Source organism: Neolamprologus multifasciatus, chromosome 23 (assembly GCF_963576455.1).
Source record: "Neolamprologus multifasciatus chromosome 23, fNeoMul1.2, whole genome shotgun sequence".
Classification (NCBI taxonomy): domain Eukaryota; kingdom Metazoa; phylum Chordata; class Actinopteri; order Cichliformes; family Cichlidae; genus Neolamprologus; species Neolamprologus multifasciatus.
The window spans coordinates 15,371,097-15,385,957 of NC_140460.1; the positions used below are offsets into that span (position 1 = coordinate 15,371,097).

General features: G+C 39.8%; 2 protein-coding genes across 2 annotated transcripts in view; one reads left to right on the forward strand and one right to left on the reverse strand.

Moving 5' to 3' along the window:
* Positions 1 to 3,126, reverse strand: part of evi5b (ecotropic viral integration site 5b) — a 42,507-nt gene extending 39,381 nt beyond the window's left edge. The window contains 1 exon segment of the mRNA XM_085150077.1: positions 2,073 to 3,126. Within this exon segment, the coding sequence (XP_085006203.1) occupies positions 2,073 to 2,141 (69 nt within the window). The 5' untranslated portion in view covers positions 2,142 to 3,126.
* A 4,502-nt stretch (positions 3,127 to 7,628) lies between these two features.
* rpl5b (ribosomal protein L5b) lies at positions 7,629 to 14,686 on the forward strand. The gene is made up of 8 exons (XM_085151629.1): positions 7,629 to 7,773; positions 8,277 to 8,346; positions 8,439 to 8,554; positions 9,702 to 9,836; positions 10,062 to 10,264; positions 13,290 to 13,467; positions 14,236 to 14,324; positions 14,526 to 14,686. Exons 1-8 carry the CDS (start codon positions 7,771 to 7,773, stop codon positions 14,623 to 14,625), a joined length of 894 nt encoding a protein of 297 aa, XP_085007755.1. The 5' UTR covers positions 7,629 to 7,770; the 3' UTR covers positions 14,626 to 14,686.
* Positions 14,687 to 14,861: the final 175 nt, after the last annotated feature.

Genomic DNA, 14,861 nt, shown 5'->3' on the forward strand with positions numbered 1-14,861 from the left:
GAACTGAGAAAGACCGCAAAGACAGAAGCATTTACTGTCTTTACTCAAAATGAACAACACCTAACAGACAACTCTCTTAGCTAAATGTAAAGCTTGAAGTTTCAGTCAGGAAGATATTTACAGTCACTCGGCTTTCGTGTTCCCATTTCTAGGAGGGGAATTACATCAAATTTGTCTGGCTGAGCATGAGAGACCCAAATCTCAGAGGAGAAAAAAAGTCCATGTGCTTCGTGAGGGTGTTAAAACGCAGGCCTGACTTATAATAACACACACAGACACACACTCTGAGGTGGGAAGGCCTTTGACTTCACACACACAAGTGCAGATTTTCCCAGTGTACCATCAGCATTTCAATGGTCTTGCTGAAGGCTATTCTTCAACGTGCACCCACATAATGAGAGCTACATTTGGCCCACAAAAATCTAGCATTACAGTAGTGTGGGAAATCATATGTGCTGGCAGCAGCTCATTTTATATAATACCAGTACTTAAATTCCAGCAATAGATGGTTTATTCACTGGGAGAAACAGCTACAGCCGATCTAAAACATTAACTATAAGGCTTTTTTTTCTTGCTTTTTTATATAAATATACACCATATATAATATAAATATAAGGCCAATCTGCCTGATCATACTTATAAATGAGGATAACATAAACACCAGTTAGTGAAACTGTGGGGAAGAAGAAAAAAACTCACAAGGGGGGAAATGGTGGCTGGGGGGGATCAAAACACTGAAACTACACTGAAGTGACAGCATTACTGATTTGTGGCTTTTAGGATTCTCTTTCTGAGCTACACAAATAATGTAATGCATTACTGGTGATTTTATTTGTAGGTATTATCTTTGCTTTGATGCGCCACAGGGTGGAAATCACAGGCTTAACTGGATGCATTCAGTTAGGTACTGCAGTTGTAAGATTTCTCACGGGCCACACGCTAATATAAACACACCTGACACATTGTTTACAGTAATAATTACAGCTTGGCTTTTCGTCTCATGACAAGTTAAATGTTACTTTTTGTTTTCAGTACTAGTTGTTGGCGATAAGTTCTCTGAGGGAGAAAACCACTGTAATCTGTGTAAAATGACCAAAAATAGATTGAAATGTACTTTTTTCTTGTTCAGCCACAGGCACATACATAGAGTGTAGGTGGCGAGTACATAACACGATCATCCTCTGCCTCGCTTAGTCACACACGATTTATTGTAACTCCTTGATCCATGTTCTCCAAGGACTCTTAAATATGGGGGTCACAGGAAAGTTCTTGAAGCTTCATGTCCCCTGGGTTCACAGATTTGACTTACTGACATACAAAAAGAGTGAGAAGTTGTTATGTGTTTGTTGGGAATTTGGCAACTGACACCACATGAGCCAAAGTTGTTCACCGATGCACTGTGGCTCAAGCTAGGTTCGATATAACGATATATATCGGATGACGATATAAAAACGTCTATCGTTTCATTTTACGCTATTGTTTGTTTCGTGGTGTTGCAAAATAAACTGTTTACGGCAATATTTTTTTTCATCGTTTTGATGTCACTGTAGTGGCTATATTCATTTCTTAAAGTTCTCTCTTTCTCTTATATTTAATATAACCACACTACAGACGGACAGGCGCCTGTTTTTATGGGTTGTTGTTAGCAACAATGACAGTAAAACCATCGTATGTCCGCTTGTTTATTTTCCACATGAACCTTTCACAATAAAACTCAAGATCCTGTTGACAATTTTCAAAATAAACCGAATCACATAAAAAATTATGCAGAGTATTGAAAAAAAAGAGTCGTCAGGTGCTAAAAAATAAACCTAAAAAGGTAAATGTGTATTGAAACTGATTATTTCAGTGAAATGATGAGCTAAGTACAGGTAGAGGAAACGATTATTATACTGGCATTTTGGCAAATAAAATGACATTGATAGCTGATATTTATCCTTTGTGTCACATCAATTTCCACCTGGCCAAATGATCAAAGTGATATTAGCGACTTTTCTCTTCTCTCTCACATACTTTGTTTGTCATCTCTCTTCTCCTTCTCTGAACAGTTAAGGTAGATAGCCCTTCCTCACTAAGTCTGGATCTGCTGGTAAATTCTTCCTGTTAACAGAGTTCTTCCTCCCCGCCATTTTCAAGCTCATAGGACATCTGTGATCGGTACGGTTTTTACTCTAATATCGCATGGTTTTCCCGTCACCCAATATAGAGGCCTAAGATGACTTTTGTGAATTGGCACACTCTATATTAAACTAAAAAACACAGTCTGCGCATCCCTCAATATAATGCACTGTATTATGTTGTTAATCTGGCAATATTATACATTTACATCAGTTTAAATTGCTTTAGGAATTTAAAGTACGAATGAAAAGCGCTTTAATGGAGTCTGGTGACGTTTCTTCCTGTTATAATAACTTCTGGTGCGTTAAAAGTCCGCTTGATATCTACTCTGAGAGCTGTTGCAACTTGCAAGTCACTTCTTTGCAGCTGGACTGACGCATATGCTTAGCTGCAACACAGCCAACACTACTGCTGAGCAGTTTAAATCCTTTGCTTAGTCTACTGACATACACATAATATTGTTTACCTATCAAAAACACTTTAGGGGACGGGCAGTAAGCTGAGTACAGATGTATAAGACGCCGAGCTCCCGATTCCTTTTATGGCTTGCTGATGTTGTGAAATGACGAAATGGAGATCTAGCATCAAATGCAACAGTATGCACACTGTATGTCTTCCAGAAGGCTCTAAAGTCGACGCGTCGGACAACACTACAGGAGGTTACATGTTGAATAAATGTGACTTTAACAGACACTGCCCTGCAAGAATAAATACACTGCTTATTAAAGGATGAAGTGTTTTTAGGTTTTTGTTTTTTGTTCCAGGCGATAGCCCGAGTCCTTTAGAAAGTAGTTTGGAGATCAACAGCAAACATTTAACACAAGCAACAGCGCCAACAAGCCGTGATACACGCTAATACTAAACCGCAGTTTTTGAGTTAAGTAAAGATAATCTGCTTTACTTTAAAGTAATGTCACACCGTTCACGTTAACAGTCACGGGTGAGAACTAAGATTTTACGAGTTACTGATCGTTCCAGTATTTAGACATAGCCCGAAAATAGCAAGAACATCATTTACCTTGAACCGTCTTTAGCCACACGCAGCAGACGTCGCCTGCTTCCCATGCACGAAAGTGTGCTAGTCCTGATACTATGAGAAAACGACAGGTTTTCACACGGTTCACCCAAGTACATATGTTACCCAAGATAGCCTAGATCGGTTTCCACTTGAAAGCTAGCCAGCGTTAAGTTAGCTCGTTCCCATTGACTCTTGGGTCCAACCCATGCAGCCGTAATACGTGTACACAAATGTCTGCGGAGCTGGGACAGACGGCGGCCTACCCGAGTGTTTACATCCCACAGAGCATGCCCGGTTTGGAACAATACTGACACCAAGCGTTCAAACTGCGCAACTGCACCCCAATACGTAATTTCTTTCATTCGTTGTTAAAAAAAAGAAGTTTTTTTTTTTTTTTTTTTTTTAAAAAGGGAAAATCGTGCATTTGTTATAGAAAATATTGGAATTAAGTTACGTTTTCTTCCCTATGCTCTTCCTTGTGAACAGCTTTAAGGTCATCAGCTAGATTGATGATGACAGATGATTTAGCTGCTGTGCTTCTGGCTGTACCCGAGGACGTCATTACTTTTGCTCTTTATGATCACGCTCCGCGGCAACACAAACTGTACAAACACAACTAAAGTGACACCTTAAACCTGCTTGCCAGGACAGGTTTTTCACATTATGTTAAATATCTTGTTGAAAAGCTGGTTAGTGAATTAATTAAGTTTCATTAACAATATTTATAAACTAAGAGTGAGAGTGAGTGAGAAGTTGTAACCTGTTTAAAATATGGATAAGACATTTTAAGAAACAAAATACGTAAAGAATCCTGTTATCAAAGACAGAAGCAGATATATATGAAAGATCTTTGAAAGGAATCAAAATTATAAGGCTGTATTAGGTTTGTCTAAGTACTTTTCAAATAATTATGCCTTTTTTCCTTATTTAAATTTAGCTCCAAAGTGTCATAACACGCTACAGAATACACAAGGCATTCAGGGAACAGGATATTAAAAAGCGAACCATTCACACACATTCAAATTAGGCTTATTTGTCTTTTTGCCAACGATACGACAGACATCACCTCATGTCATGACTGTTTTTCAACAGCTTCTAATTTGCAACCAGTGTGTCTATACAATGTAAAATCTTCAAGTCAAAGAAAAGAGCTCCACACATATGTTGTAATGCTTACCTAATTTTCTTACCTGAAATTCATTGCTGAGAGAAAACTACCTGTGTTAGATGAAACCTGGAAGTACAAACACTTTGGTCTTTATAAATTTCAGTTAAATAATCTGATCTTCATTGAAAAAGCAGAAAAACACCAAAAACAAGTCCAGAAAAAACTCTGGTGTAAACCTTCAAAAACTACTTTAACGTATGAGGAAATATTAATTTGAAAAATATCTATAATATGGCACCTCAATCAAAGTGCCTTCAGTAGCTATATGTAGCTCATAATGCAGCAATCACTTGCTCTGGTAAAAATATGACTCGACTGACTAGAATTACATACCATGCACTCATGAAACCTACTTTTCAGGTTTCACATGAGAGCAGTGACGCATTTCTTTTGTTGACAAGCTGGACACTCCTTCCTTCATGACAGTGGCTGAAAAGCAGCTCGAACTATAGATGACACTTGGCAACACCACAGTGAATGTAGGCTTCTAACTCTGAGACACCGCCAACAATCACATCTCAGCCCGTCAACCATAAATATTTACATACTTATGACTACGCACCCAAATTGTAACGCACACTATTGAGGTAGATTATGACGAAACAGTTGAGTCACAGAGACCTTAAAATAGATGAGAAAGTGGGCTGGCTTTTTATAAATAGATCTTTATAATGTTTCGTGCTAATATTGGCTGAGCCAGCAAAAAGCCAAATTATTGTGAAGGAGCGTCATCGATGTGACTTTGCTTGTGTTGTTTGCAGTCACACACTCCTAACTGATGTCTACAGTTATCGCTCAATTTTTGATGCAGACTTGATTAACATCCATACTACTGTACTATCTTGATTTTGACCACACCTCAAAGTGCACTGTCAAAGATCAGGACATGGAAAATGTATTTTTATGTTAAACGGTGGATTCCCGTAATTGCATAGAAAATAAAAGATTCCAATTAATTCAGTTGCATTTATATAGCACCACAGCATAAGACCAGTGTCTTCAATGCAGTCTATGACTCCTTTTCTGCTTTGGAACCACAAATGTGACTACACTCAGAGAGAGATCTACCCTGATGGGATGCAACGAGGTCTTTATTTTCTCTTACTGTATATATGCTCGCCCACAACTTTATTAGTAACACATCATCAACTGCTCATTAATAATAAGCCAGCATCAGAAAGGAAAGAAAAGTCATTTAAGTGACTTTGAACAAGGCATATTTGTGGGTGCCAGATAGGCTGGTCTGAGTATTTCAGAAACTGCCGAGCTACTGGGATTATCTAGAGTTTACAGATAATGGTCCAGAAAAAAAAAAATCCAGTGAGTGGCAGTTCTCTGGTAAAAAATGCTTTGTTGATGCCAGAGGTCAGAAGAGAATGGCCAGACTGCTTTGAGCTGAAACGAAGGAAACAATAACTGAAATGTCGACTTGTTACAACCAAAGTATTCAGAAGAGCATCTCTAAACCTTGCAGCAGATGAGCTACAGCAGCAGAAGACCACACCAGGTGCTGCTCCTGTCAGCTAAGAACAGGATACTGAGGCTACAGTCAGCATGGGCTTACCAAAACTGGAGAACAGATGACTGGTAAATTGTTGTCTGGTCTGTAGAAGTGGACTCGTGTACTGGTGTCCAGTTGATACTACCGTGATGAAATCGATACGTTGTTTCTACCCTCTGAGTTCAGTATGTAGCTCGGTGAATTATGTTAAATCAATTATTTTCTTCGGAAACAAAAAATATAGCTCAATGGCACTATGAAAACTGTCTGAACCTTTTGTGTTGATGGTCACATCTATTTTATTTATAGTCTATAATACAGCTAAACAACATAAGCTGACAAAAAGTGCTTTAAAGACAGACACATTTACATTCCACGTCTTCAAAAAACCCAGTTTCCAAATACATGAAAAGCTGAAAAGTGTGTCTTATTGTGTTAACTAATTAATGTGGAAAATAAAAATCACAGCGATTTAGTGGTCATTAAAATGTGTTCAGAGTTTGCAAATTTATGATGGTTTGATGAGCTGCTTTCATTAGTTAAAGGTATGGTATCAGCAACACTGACCCTCTATTTACTTGATATCTGATCTCGCGGTGCTATTGATCTGATTAGCATTGATTTCAGCTGCGACATAGATTGGGGGGCAAACATCATGAAAAAAAGGATCCATCATGACTTGTATCAATGGCTCAGTTAGGTTACAGTGCTGTAAAGATAAAGGTAAAGATTCCTTTGTTTTTGCAACAGCCATGTTGTGGGTGTTACTGTATATTGTGCCATGTTATGCTGGTGTTTGTGTGAAAATTGTACTGAATATTAACAGGTAGGGGGTGGTGAGTGAGGCTTACTATGTCCAATCACTGGCCTTATTGTTCAATGTTCTGATGTCCCAGGAAAAAAAGGTGACTTTAAACACCTGTACCTCTTGCCAGAGGGCATGAGGTTGAACAGGAGCTGCCCAGGATGGGACAGCATTGCCCTCCTGAGACACCGAGTGCTGGCTATGTCTGGAAGCATGAAAAATGTGAAAAGTATTGGTCCTGGCACAGAACCTAGTGCTACTCTATATCTTACTCACCAAAAACTGCTAACAGTAAGTGGTGTTTTATATTATAGCATATCTGTTAGTTCGTGATTTATTGATGTAGACAGGGAACCTCACACAGACAAAAATCACGAACTAACAGATATGCTATAATATAAAACACCACTTACTGTTAGCAGTTTTTGGTGCATCTGTGAACTGAAAACTGACACTACATTTCAACAGTGTGTTTCCTGTCTGGGAACATTACTGAGACACTCCACTTTCACTTTATTTGCAACAGGTTGAAAAAGAGGTTGCGTTTGTGTCTGTGGATTATTCTGAGGAAAAAAAGGAGATAAATGAAAACTTTAAGCAGCAGAGCTTTTCCACAGCAGACATTACAACTTGCAAGTTAACTACATTGAAAATGACTCTATTCATTATCCATGACAGGGTGTGTCAGTGGCTATGCACAAAGTCTGAAACTGAAGGAGCTAAGTGGAATGCAGCTGCAAACTTGACATACACCTCAACTTTGGTGACGTGCTTCATGAAACATGCATTTGTCGAGACTTACTATTTCTTTCTGCCTACAACAGGCTGAGATAGGAGCGGAAAAGACCAGCTGATTCTGAGGGGATGAGGTTGGAAATGTGATGTAATCTAAATGATTTTACACGGGAATGTTAAAACACCGAAACAAAAACAAAAAACAAAACACGCACCAAAACCCCAAGCAGATAATCGGGTAAATAGCTTCCCCAGCTCTCTAGGAGGCAGTGTTGTGAATCCAAGGTTCCAAAGCGGCATGGCTCATCCTGTGACGCGGTACTTACTGAGCGTGCGCACGATGATCTTCCTTTTTCCAGTGCAGCGGAGTCAAGCCCCAGTCTTTGGCTCCGGGCTCCTTCATAAGGAGACAAAAAGACTGCAAAATGGTTTGTAATCTGTCCACATATGTGCCTATATGTATACATTAGGCGTACATCTTGTGCTGTGTGGTGTCAGATGTTTGAAAACACATTGCTGGTGTTCAGATGAAGATAGATTCAGTCTTGCCAATGCCTACCCTGGTCTTCTTAAACGTGGCCTACCTGCTGCCTTTCCAAAGTTACCGCTTCCTGTTGTCTGTAAAATGTTTAATTGTTTACATTGATGTGTGACCAGTAGGTCCTTAAAATCACGTCCTCTTAATTAATATTTTTAAAACTACGTTTGGTCCTGTAGCTTAGCGACTGCCCTACTTAGCAGTTATGCTAACTCCTCCCGTTGATTTTCATTGGGTCGGCTAGCTGATGTTAACCGACTGTAGTTCTTCTATCTGACAGTGACAGTCCAGCTCATAGCAGCATTGTAAACCAATCTCCAAGTGTCTCACTGAGGAGTAAAGGTCTGTCTTAGTTTTTGAACTTGCTGTTAAGTTGATACTTCTTTTTTTCAGGGTTTTGTTAAAGTGGTGAAGAACAAGGCCTACTTTAAGAGGTACCAGGTCAAATTCAGGAGGAGGAGAGGTAACCCATACCCGTGATGCTCCCAGTCGTTTCATGTTTGTCTTATTATGGCTGTCGTTCTGTTAGTAACTCATGATTTCTGTGTCTGACAGAGGGCAAGACTGACTTCTTTGCTCGCAAGCGCCTGGTCGTTCAGGACAAGAATAAGTACAACACACCCAAGTACCGGATGATTGTCCGCTTCTCCAACAGGGACATCATCTGCCAGGTAAGCATTTGTTGCGCCTGCACCATTATAACTGCAGGAGGTCAAAATATCTGGCAGACACTACAACATTTGGCTGACAAAGGGTCAGAGTATATGCTGTTGGTGTTCCTCTGTACCTCACTCTGAGGTCCACCTTTTACCCAAATCAGCTGACAGATCCACCAAACCACTTGTGTTAATCATTTATAATGCTGATGTCAGGGGCAGAGAAGTGATGTGTATATTTTTAAAAACATGTTAATGGTAGTAGATGTTTGTGACGTTGACTTTAATAATTTGTAGGGCTGTCAAAGTTGATGTGTTAACGCGGATTGATCCACCATCACGTGTCTCTGTCAACGCATTTCGGGCAGTTTGTCCAAAGTTTGTCCATTCTGTCCTCCAGATGGGTTAAATATGTTCAAAATGTTAATCACGTTAAGGTTGACAGCCCTAATAATTTGATAACTAAAGTGTTTGTCAGTCATTTTTACAGAATGGCACACCAGTTTCGTTTCTTCATTGCATTAATGTTTAGAATTGCTTAATTTGTCAGAAACGGAGCTGGGTTGCTGTTAAGAACCTTATCATCCTGCCATCTATCGTACCATTTTTTCCTTCGTAATGCAGGAAGATTTAATTGGGAAAATGGTTCTACTGTTTCAGCCATGTTTGCTGGGTAGTAGCTGGCTTGCAGATCATTTTAACAGCTCATATCCTTCATGCCCATCTTAATTCAAGGGTAAAAAGCTGTGCATATGCGTACTTCACAGGTACAGCACAGTAGTTTTTGATGAACAGAGCATTGCAGACTTAAGCTAATTCAAGTTGGTGCTGGTATAACTATGACAGCAGTAAGTCTGGCTTGCTCATGCAGATCAAAATTAAGCATCACAAGAAAAGGAAAAATAAAAGCACGCACCCCGAAATTCACTTACTTTCATATTTAGAGATCAGGTTTATTTTATCACCAAGTCAGTTTCTCTTTTGTTAGCTGCAATATTCTAATAACCAAATCTTGCTAAATCTATAAAAAGTTTAAAATTAGTTGCCATTAAATCATTGTGATGTGCAGCAGCATCATGCTGAGCTGCTTTATAGTCCAGAGTATAAATACACTAAGATTTTTCTCTTCCTGTGAATTCATTTCCTTGCGCTTGTGTTGCAGATCGCCTATGCCAAGATTGAGGGTGATATGATCGTGTGTGCTGCCTACTCACACGAGCTGCCAAAGTATGGAGTCACTGTGGGCTTGACAAACTACGCCGCAGCCTACTGCACTGGTCTGCTGCTGGCCCGCAGAGTATGTATTAAACCTGTTCCAAGAGACTTAAATTGACCTGAAATTTTAGCGATGAAATTCATAGTCCTTTGAGAATGTTTAAGCAGATGTCAGCCTCCTAACGATTTGCTGAAATCAGGGCAAATTTGTATAGATACAGTCTTGGAAACCAGAATAAAGGTTTTTGACTGCTGATCCAGAAATATCCAGCTGTTAAAGCTCTTAAATGACATTTTCTGTGTGCAGCTCCTGAACAAGTTTGGCCTGGATAAGGTGTACGAAGGCCAGGTTGAGGTGACAGGTGACGAGTTCAACGTGGAGAGCATTGATGGTCAGCCAGGCGCTTTCTCCTGCTACCTGGATGCTGGGCTTGCTAGAACCACCACAGGCAACAAGGTGTTCGGTGCCCTGAAGGGGGCTGTGGATGGAGGCCTGTCCATTCCACACAGGTAACTTTTACAGTCACAAAAACAAAACATACCCAGGTGTGAGGTGTGCTGCCTGGCATATCACATTTTGGTGCTGGGCAGCAAAAATGCTTTTCTAGCTCTTGTTGCAAAAAACGCTCCAGCAGTTTAGTTCTTAAAATATTTATACTTTTGAGAAATTGCTTAAGGGACGGTCTTACATCCTGTAATATTTTGTATGGACGTCATAAGGAGTAAATCATTACGTCTAGTTAAAGTCTAAAAGCCCCGTAAATGCCATAGATGGATGCAGAAAATTAAACATCTTGGTGCTACTCGTGTTGAGTTTGAACCACAGACTTTCATGGAAAGCGTTTGGCCAAGTCTCAGCAATTAGAAGTTGGTTTACATGTAACGGTTAGTTTCGGTCTTGGTATTGCGTGTGCTAACTGAGGAAACTTGATAGAAAATATTTATCATTACTGTTATTAGTGTTGCCTGCACCTCGCCTGCTGAGAAAAAGACCTTTTATGTTGAGCTTGTTGTCTTTGAGTTTTCCACCAATTTTTGTTTGATAAAGCGTCTTTGAGTCGAAGGCTGTTACTACCGTGTCATAAAGTGATTACTGAAGTACCTCAGTTGGTTTGGGTGGCGGTAGAAAAGCAGTTGTTTGTGAATTGAATCCCATCGTGTGACAGTGCTTTGAATTATTTCAAGACTCTGCAGAAGCAGCTCGGTAAAAGTGGTTGGTTTCAATCACAGTACCTCAGTCAGAACCACAGGTGTTTTGAGTGGGAGAATGTGTCACTTTTCTTCAGCAGAGAATAAGTAAGGCTATTAGGTGTGGGAATGATTACATGTAATAATCTGTCGGCAGAGAGAACATTGCTTTGCAAATGTGTGCATCTCGTAACACACCCACCACCTGGCCCCTTTTCTTTCAAATTACCCATCAGCTTGTCAGTGTTGCGAATTTTGAATGAGACAGCCAGTGCATCGTGTCAGATGAGTCTTTGCAGAAGATGGACTTATAAAAAGAACAACAAAGCTGTCATCCTAATGCTGTCAGAAACGTCCAAACTTGTGTTACTTAAACAAAAAACGAAGAACAGAAACGGGTCTTTGGATTTCTGCTTTAAGTGCTGCGGTGAACACGTGGGACAGTTATCTTTTCCTCAGCATGAAAAGTAAAAGATAAAACGATCAGATTCCCGCTAGCCTGTTTATTATTCTGTTGGCACAGTTAAGGATCCGCCGTTTTACGGAGTTAATCGCTGCACAGTTATTGAGTCGGACCGAGCAGGAAAGCAATAATAAAATAAGCATCGGGATTTTTATTTATTTTTTCATATACAAGCTACAAACGTTAAACTACTGAATGTTATCCTGCTGTTACTCGTCTTACAAACGCAAACATGTGGAAGTAATTGATGGATCTGAAGATCAAGTGTAAAACGAGGCAGCTGATATCCTCCGCTTTCGGTTGACTGTATTACTCACTACCATCAGTGTATCTGAACTCACAAGCTACACAAACAGTATGCCTAATTGCAGGTGGATAATGCTTGATCCTGCAGCTGTTCTGTGTGGAATTTTATTTGTTTTTGTAATTGAAACAGAGTTTTGCAATATGTGAAGCCTGTGAGACAAGAGAGAAGCAATTAGTGGCATGTCTTTAAGTCTCCAGCCATACAAGCTGGATAAAAAAGAATCATCTCATATCAGAGTCCTTTAATTTCGCTGCTATTCATCGGTGACGATCGATGTTGGGGAAAAAAGGCATTCGTGAGTTTCTGGTGATTGCTGGTAGCCTAACAGTAGCAGTGTGTCCAGACTTGCAAAAGTAACTGTAAAGGTTGACTGTGGACGGCACGGCATATTTCGCTTGTGAACATTGTAGGTTTTGTATGTAAAATTGTCCATTAGTTTAAAAAAAAAAATATATATAGATAGCGTTTTGAGATCATTGATTCTTCATTTAGAATAGTTTACACTGCATTGCACAAATATGAGTAAATGTGTTGGGTTCAAACGTTGTAGGCAAAAATAACTTCAGGTTGTATTTTGATCTCGATGCCTTTCTTTTCTTTTAAAAGCATGTTGTTAAGTAGATTTATTTCACTAGTTCATCTTACCCGCTATTATTTGCTTGACAGAAAGTATATTTAGTTTGTTCTGGGGAGGCCACTATTTTAAAAGGCGCATTTTTTTTTATTATTAGAAATAAAATGGTTTATGCAACTAATTCTTAAAATAATTTTACTTCTTAGTCTGCACTTGATATCTTGTAATGCGCCTATGCTCCCTGAAGATGGCAGTAATGCACCTAGAGGCAGTTTGTTTGACCTTATTTACTGAAAGTGTTAGCTGCGTGTTGCAGGGAGAGAATAGATGCTCCTCTGCAAACAGTAGAAACATAAAACGCCAAAGAGACTGAAACTGCATTCTCAGTGAGAGCTGGGTCCAGTGAGAACAGAAAACTAGAATGTCCAAATCTTTAAAAACAATACCCGATCACTGGAAAGTGGAGTAGGGTAGGCAGTTTTGGGCTACGTCCACACTCGCCCAGATAGATTTGAAAACGGCATTTTCGTCTGAAAACACTCTGCGTCCTCGTTTTCACAGAGTTGTGCGTCCACATTGAAACGGCCGAAAACGCTTACACTCCAGTACTGCGCACGCGTGAAACAAAAGAAGATTTGACCTGCCTCATTTAGTCTGCCGCTTATTTACTTTCTGGCTCTTTGAAACGTCACGGCAGAATGTTGAGAAAAAGCACCGTGTTTTCAAAACGCTACGTCTTCCATCAGCCAAAACCCCGTCTCGGTGTGGACGGGATGCCAAAACGGAGAGAAAACGATGCGGTTTCAAACGAAAACGCATTAGTGTGGACGTCGCCTTGGTCTTGGCTAAGTGAACTTATTGGAAACCGAAGTGAAAATCTGACAACTTGCTTAACTGAACCTTTTTTGTATTCGACGAATAATTTAAATAGACACAGATGAGACCAAGTGTGTGGAATCTGCACTGGATATCAACAGTGCTTTCTCTTTTTTTTTGTCTGCAGCACCAAGCGCTTCCCTGGGTATGATACAGAGAGCAAAGAGTTCAACGCTGAGGTCCACCGCAAGCACATCATGGGCATCAACGTGTCTGAGTACATGAGCTATCTGATGGAGGAGGATGAGGACGCTTACAAGAAACAGTTCTCTCGCTTCATCAAGAATGGAGTCACCCCTGATTCAGCAAGTTCACTTTCTGCATTATAAAATTACCTTTAGTCTGTTCTGCATTGTACAGAAATGGCAGGGAGCTGGTGTTTTTATTGTGACATTTGAGTTTTGTGTGGATTTGTAGATTTATTCAAATTTCAGGTGGCAGGGGGGGCTCTAGTTTTCTTTAGTGTTGGAATATATTTGGGGCGGGGGGTTTGTGTTTTTTTGTTTGTTATATTGAACCTTGTGCACTGTAACTGTAGTTAATCTAGGTTAAGCTTGGGCTTTACTAAGCAATGGCCCTTTGCCATTCACAAAGTAATTAACTAGAACATTCTAATCCCAGTGACAGGGTATTGATGGTTTTCAAAATGTGTGATAATGGTTTGAGATTTAGTTCTAAAGTGATCTCATGTCACTTCCTGAGGCGAAGCTGTTGACTTACAAATCTTACATCAATCACAGCAAATTTGTACCTTTGTACGTCTCAACATAGAACATTTGCTCAACACATTTGCCAGCTTAGTTTTGTGTGTTGAGCAATTTTAGCGGAGCTACTTCAGCTGGTAAAATGAGGGAGCAGGATTTTGGCGTGGGGAATGAGCGATGCAGTGCATGAATGAAGCATTTCATCATTGATGTAGTTGCCACTATTTGAACATTTTGGTTCTTAGAATAGTTTAGGGCTGAAAAATCAGCCAAATGATAATAATCGAATTAATTTTTGTGTGTGTACATTGTGAAATCCAAAATCGTTTTGTTTTAGGACATAAGATTGAGTCGTTATCCATTTTTCAGATTGAGGAAATGTACAAAAAGGCTCATGCTGCCATTCGCGAGAACCCAGTCCATGAAAAGAAGCCTCCCAAAGAAGTCAAGAAGAAGAGGTGAGAAGAGATACCTGGGCTTTACTTTACTTTCTCAGAACTGAAATTTGAAATTGGGAGGGAAATATCAGTTTGAGATCTAGGCTAATTCATAGGGAATACCATGACTCCAGTGCCTTTTCGAACTAGTTTTGCCACAGCGGCTCTGACGCAATTAATTTAAACTAAATTCTAATTGTGTCTATGTGTGTTTCTGCGAAGGTGGAACCGTGCCAAGCTCTCTCTGGCCCAGAGGAAAGACCGTGTCGCCCAGAAGAAGGCCAGCTTCCTCCGGGCTCAGGAACAGGAGGCTACAGATTAAGGCATTGGTCTGCTCCGTTCCGAATGAGGAAATTTGTTCTAATAAAGCTATTGAAAAGGAATTGGTCCTCTTGTGAGTTTTTTTTTCCTACGGCATTTGCTATAATGGGTGGCTCTTGAGACTATTTTAATATTAAAAATATCTTTTGTTTTCAAAAAGTTTAGTTAAACAGGGATTTGCCAAAAATGGTGTTGAACTGGATATCCACTGGAAGCCTTGAAAAACTGTTCAGTACA

What these genes read in the sequence shown, in the direction of transcription:
- rpl5b (XM_085151629.1), top strand. An exon ending in ACAGGGACATCATCTGCCAG is followed by an intron (nt 8,555 to 9,701) that starts GTAAGCATTTGT and finishes CTTGTGTTGCAG; the next exon opens with ATCGCCTATGCCAAGATTGA. An exon ending in AAAGAAGTCAAGAAGAAGAG is followed by an intron (nt 14,325 to 14,525) that starts GTGAGAAGAGAT and finishes GTTTCTGCGAAG; the next exon opens with GTGGAACCGTGCCAAGCTCT.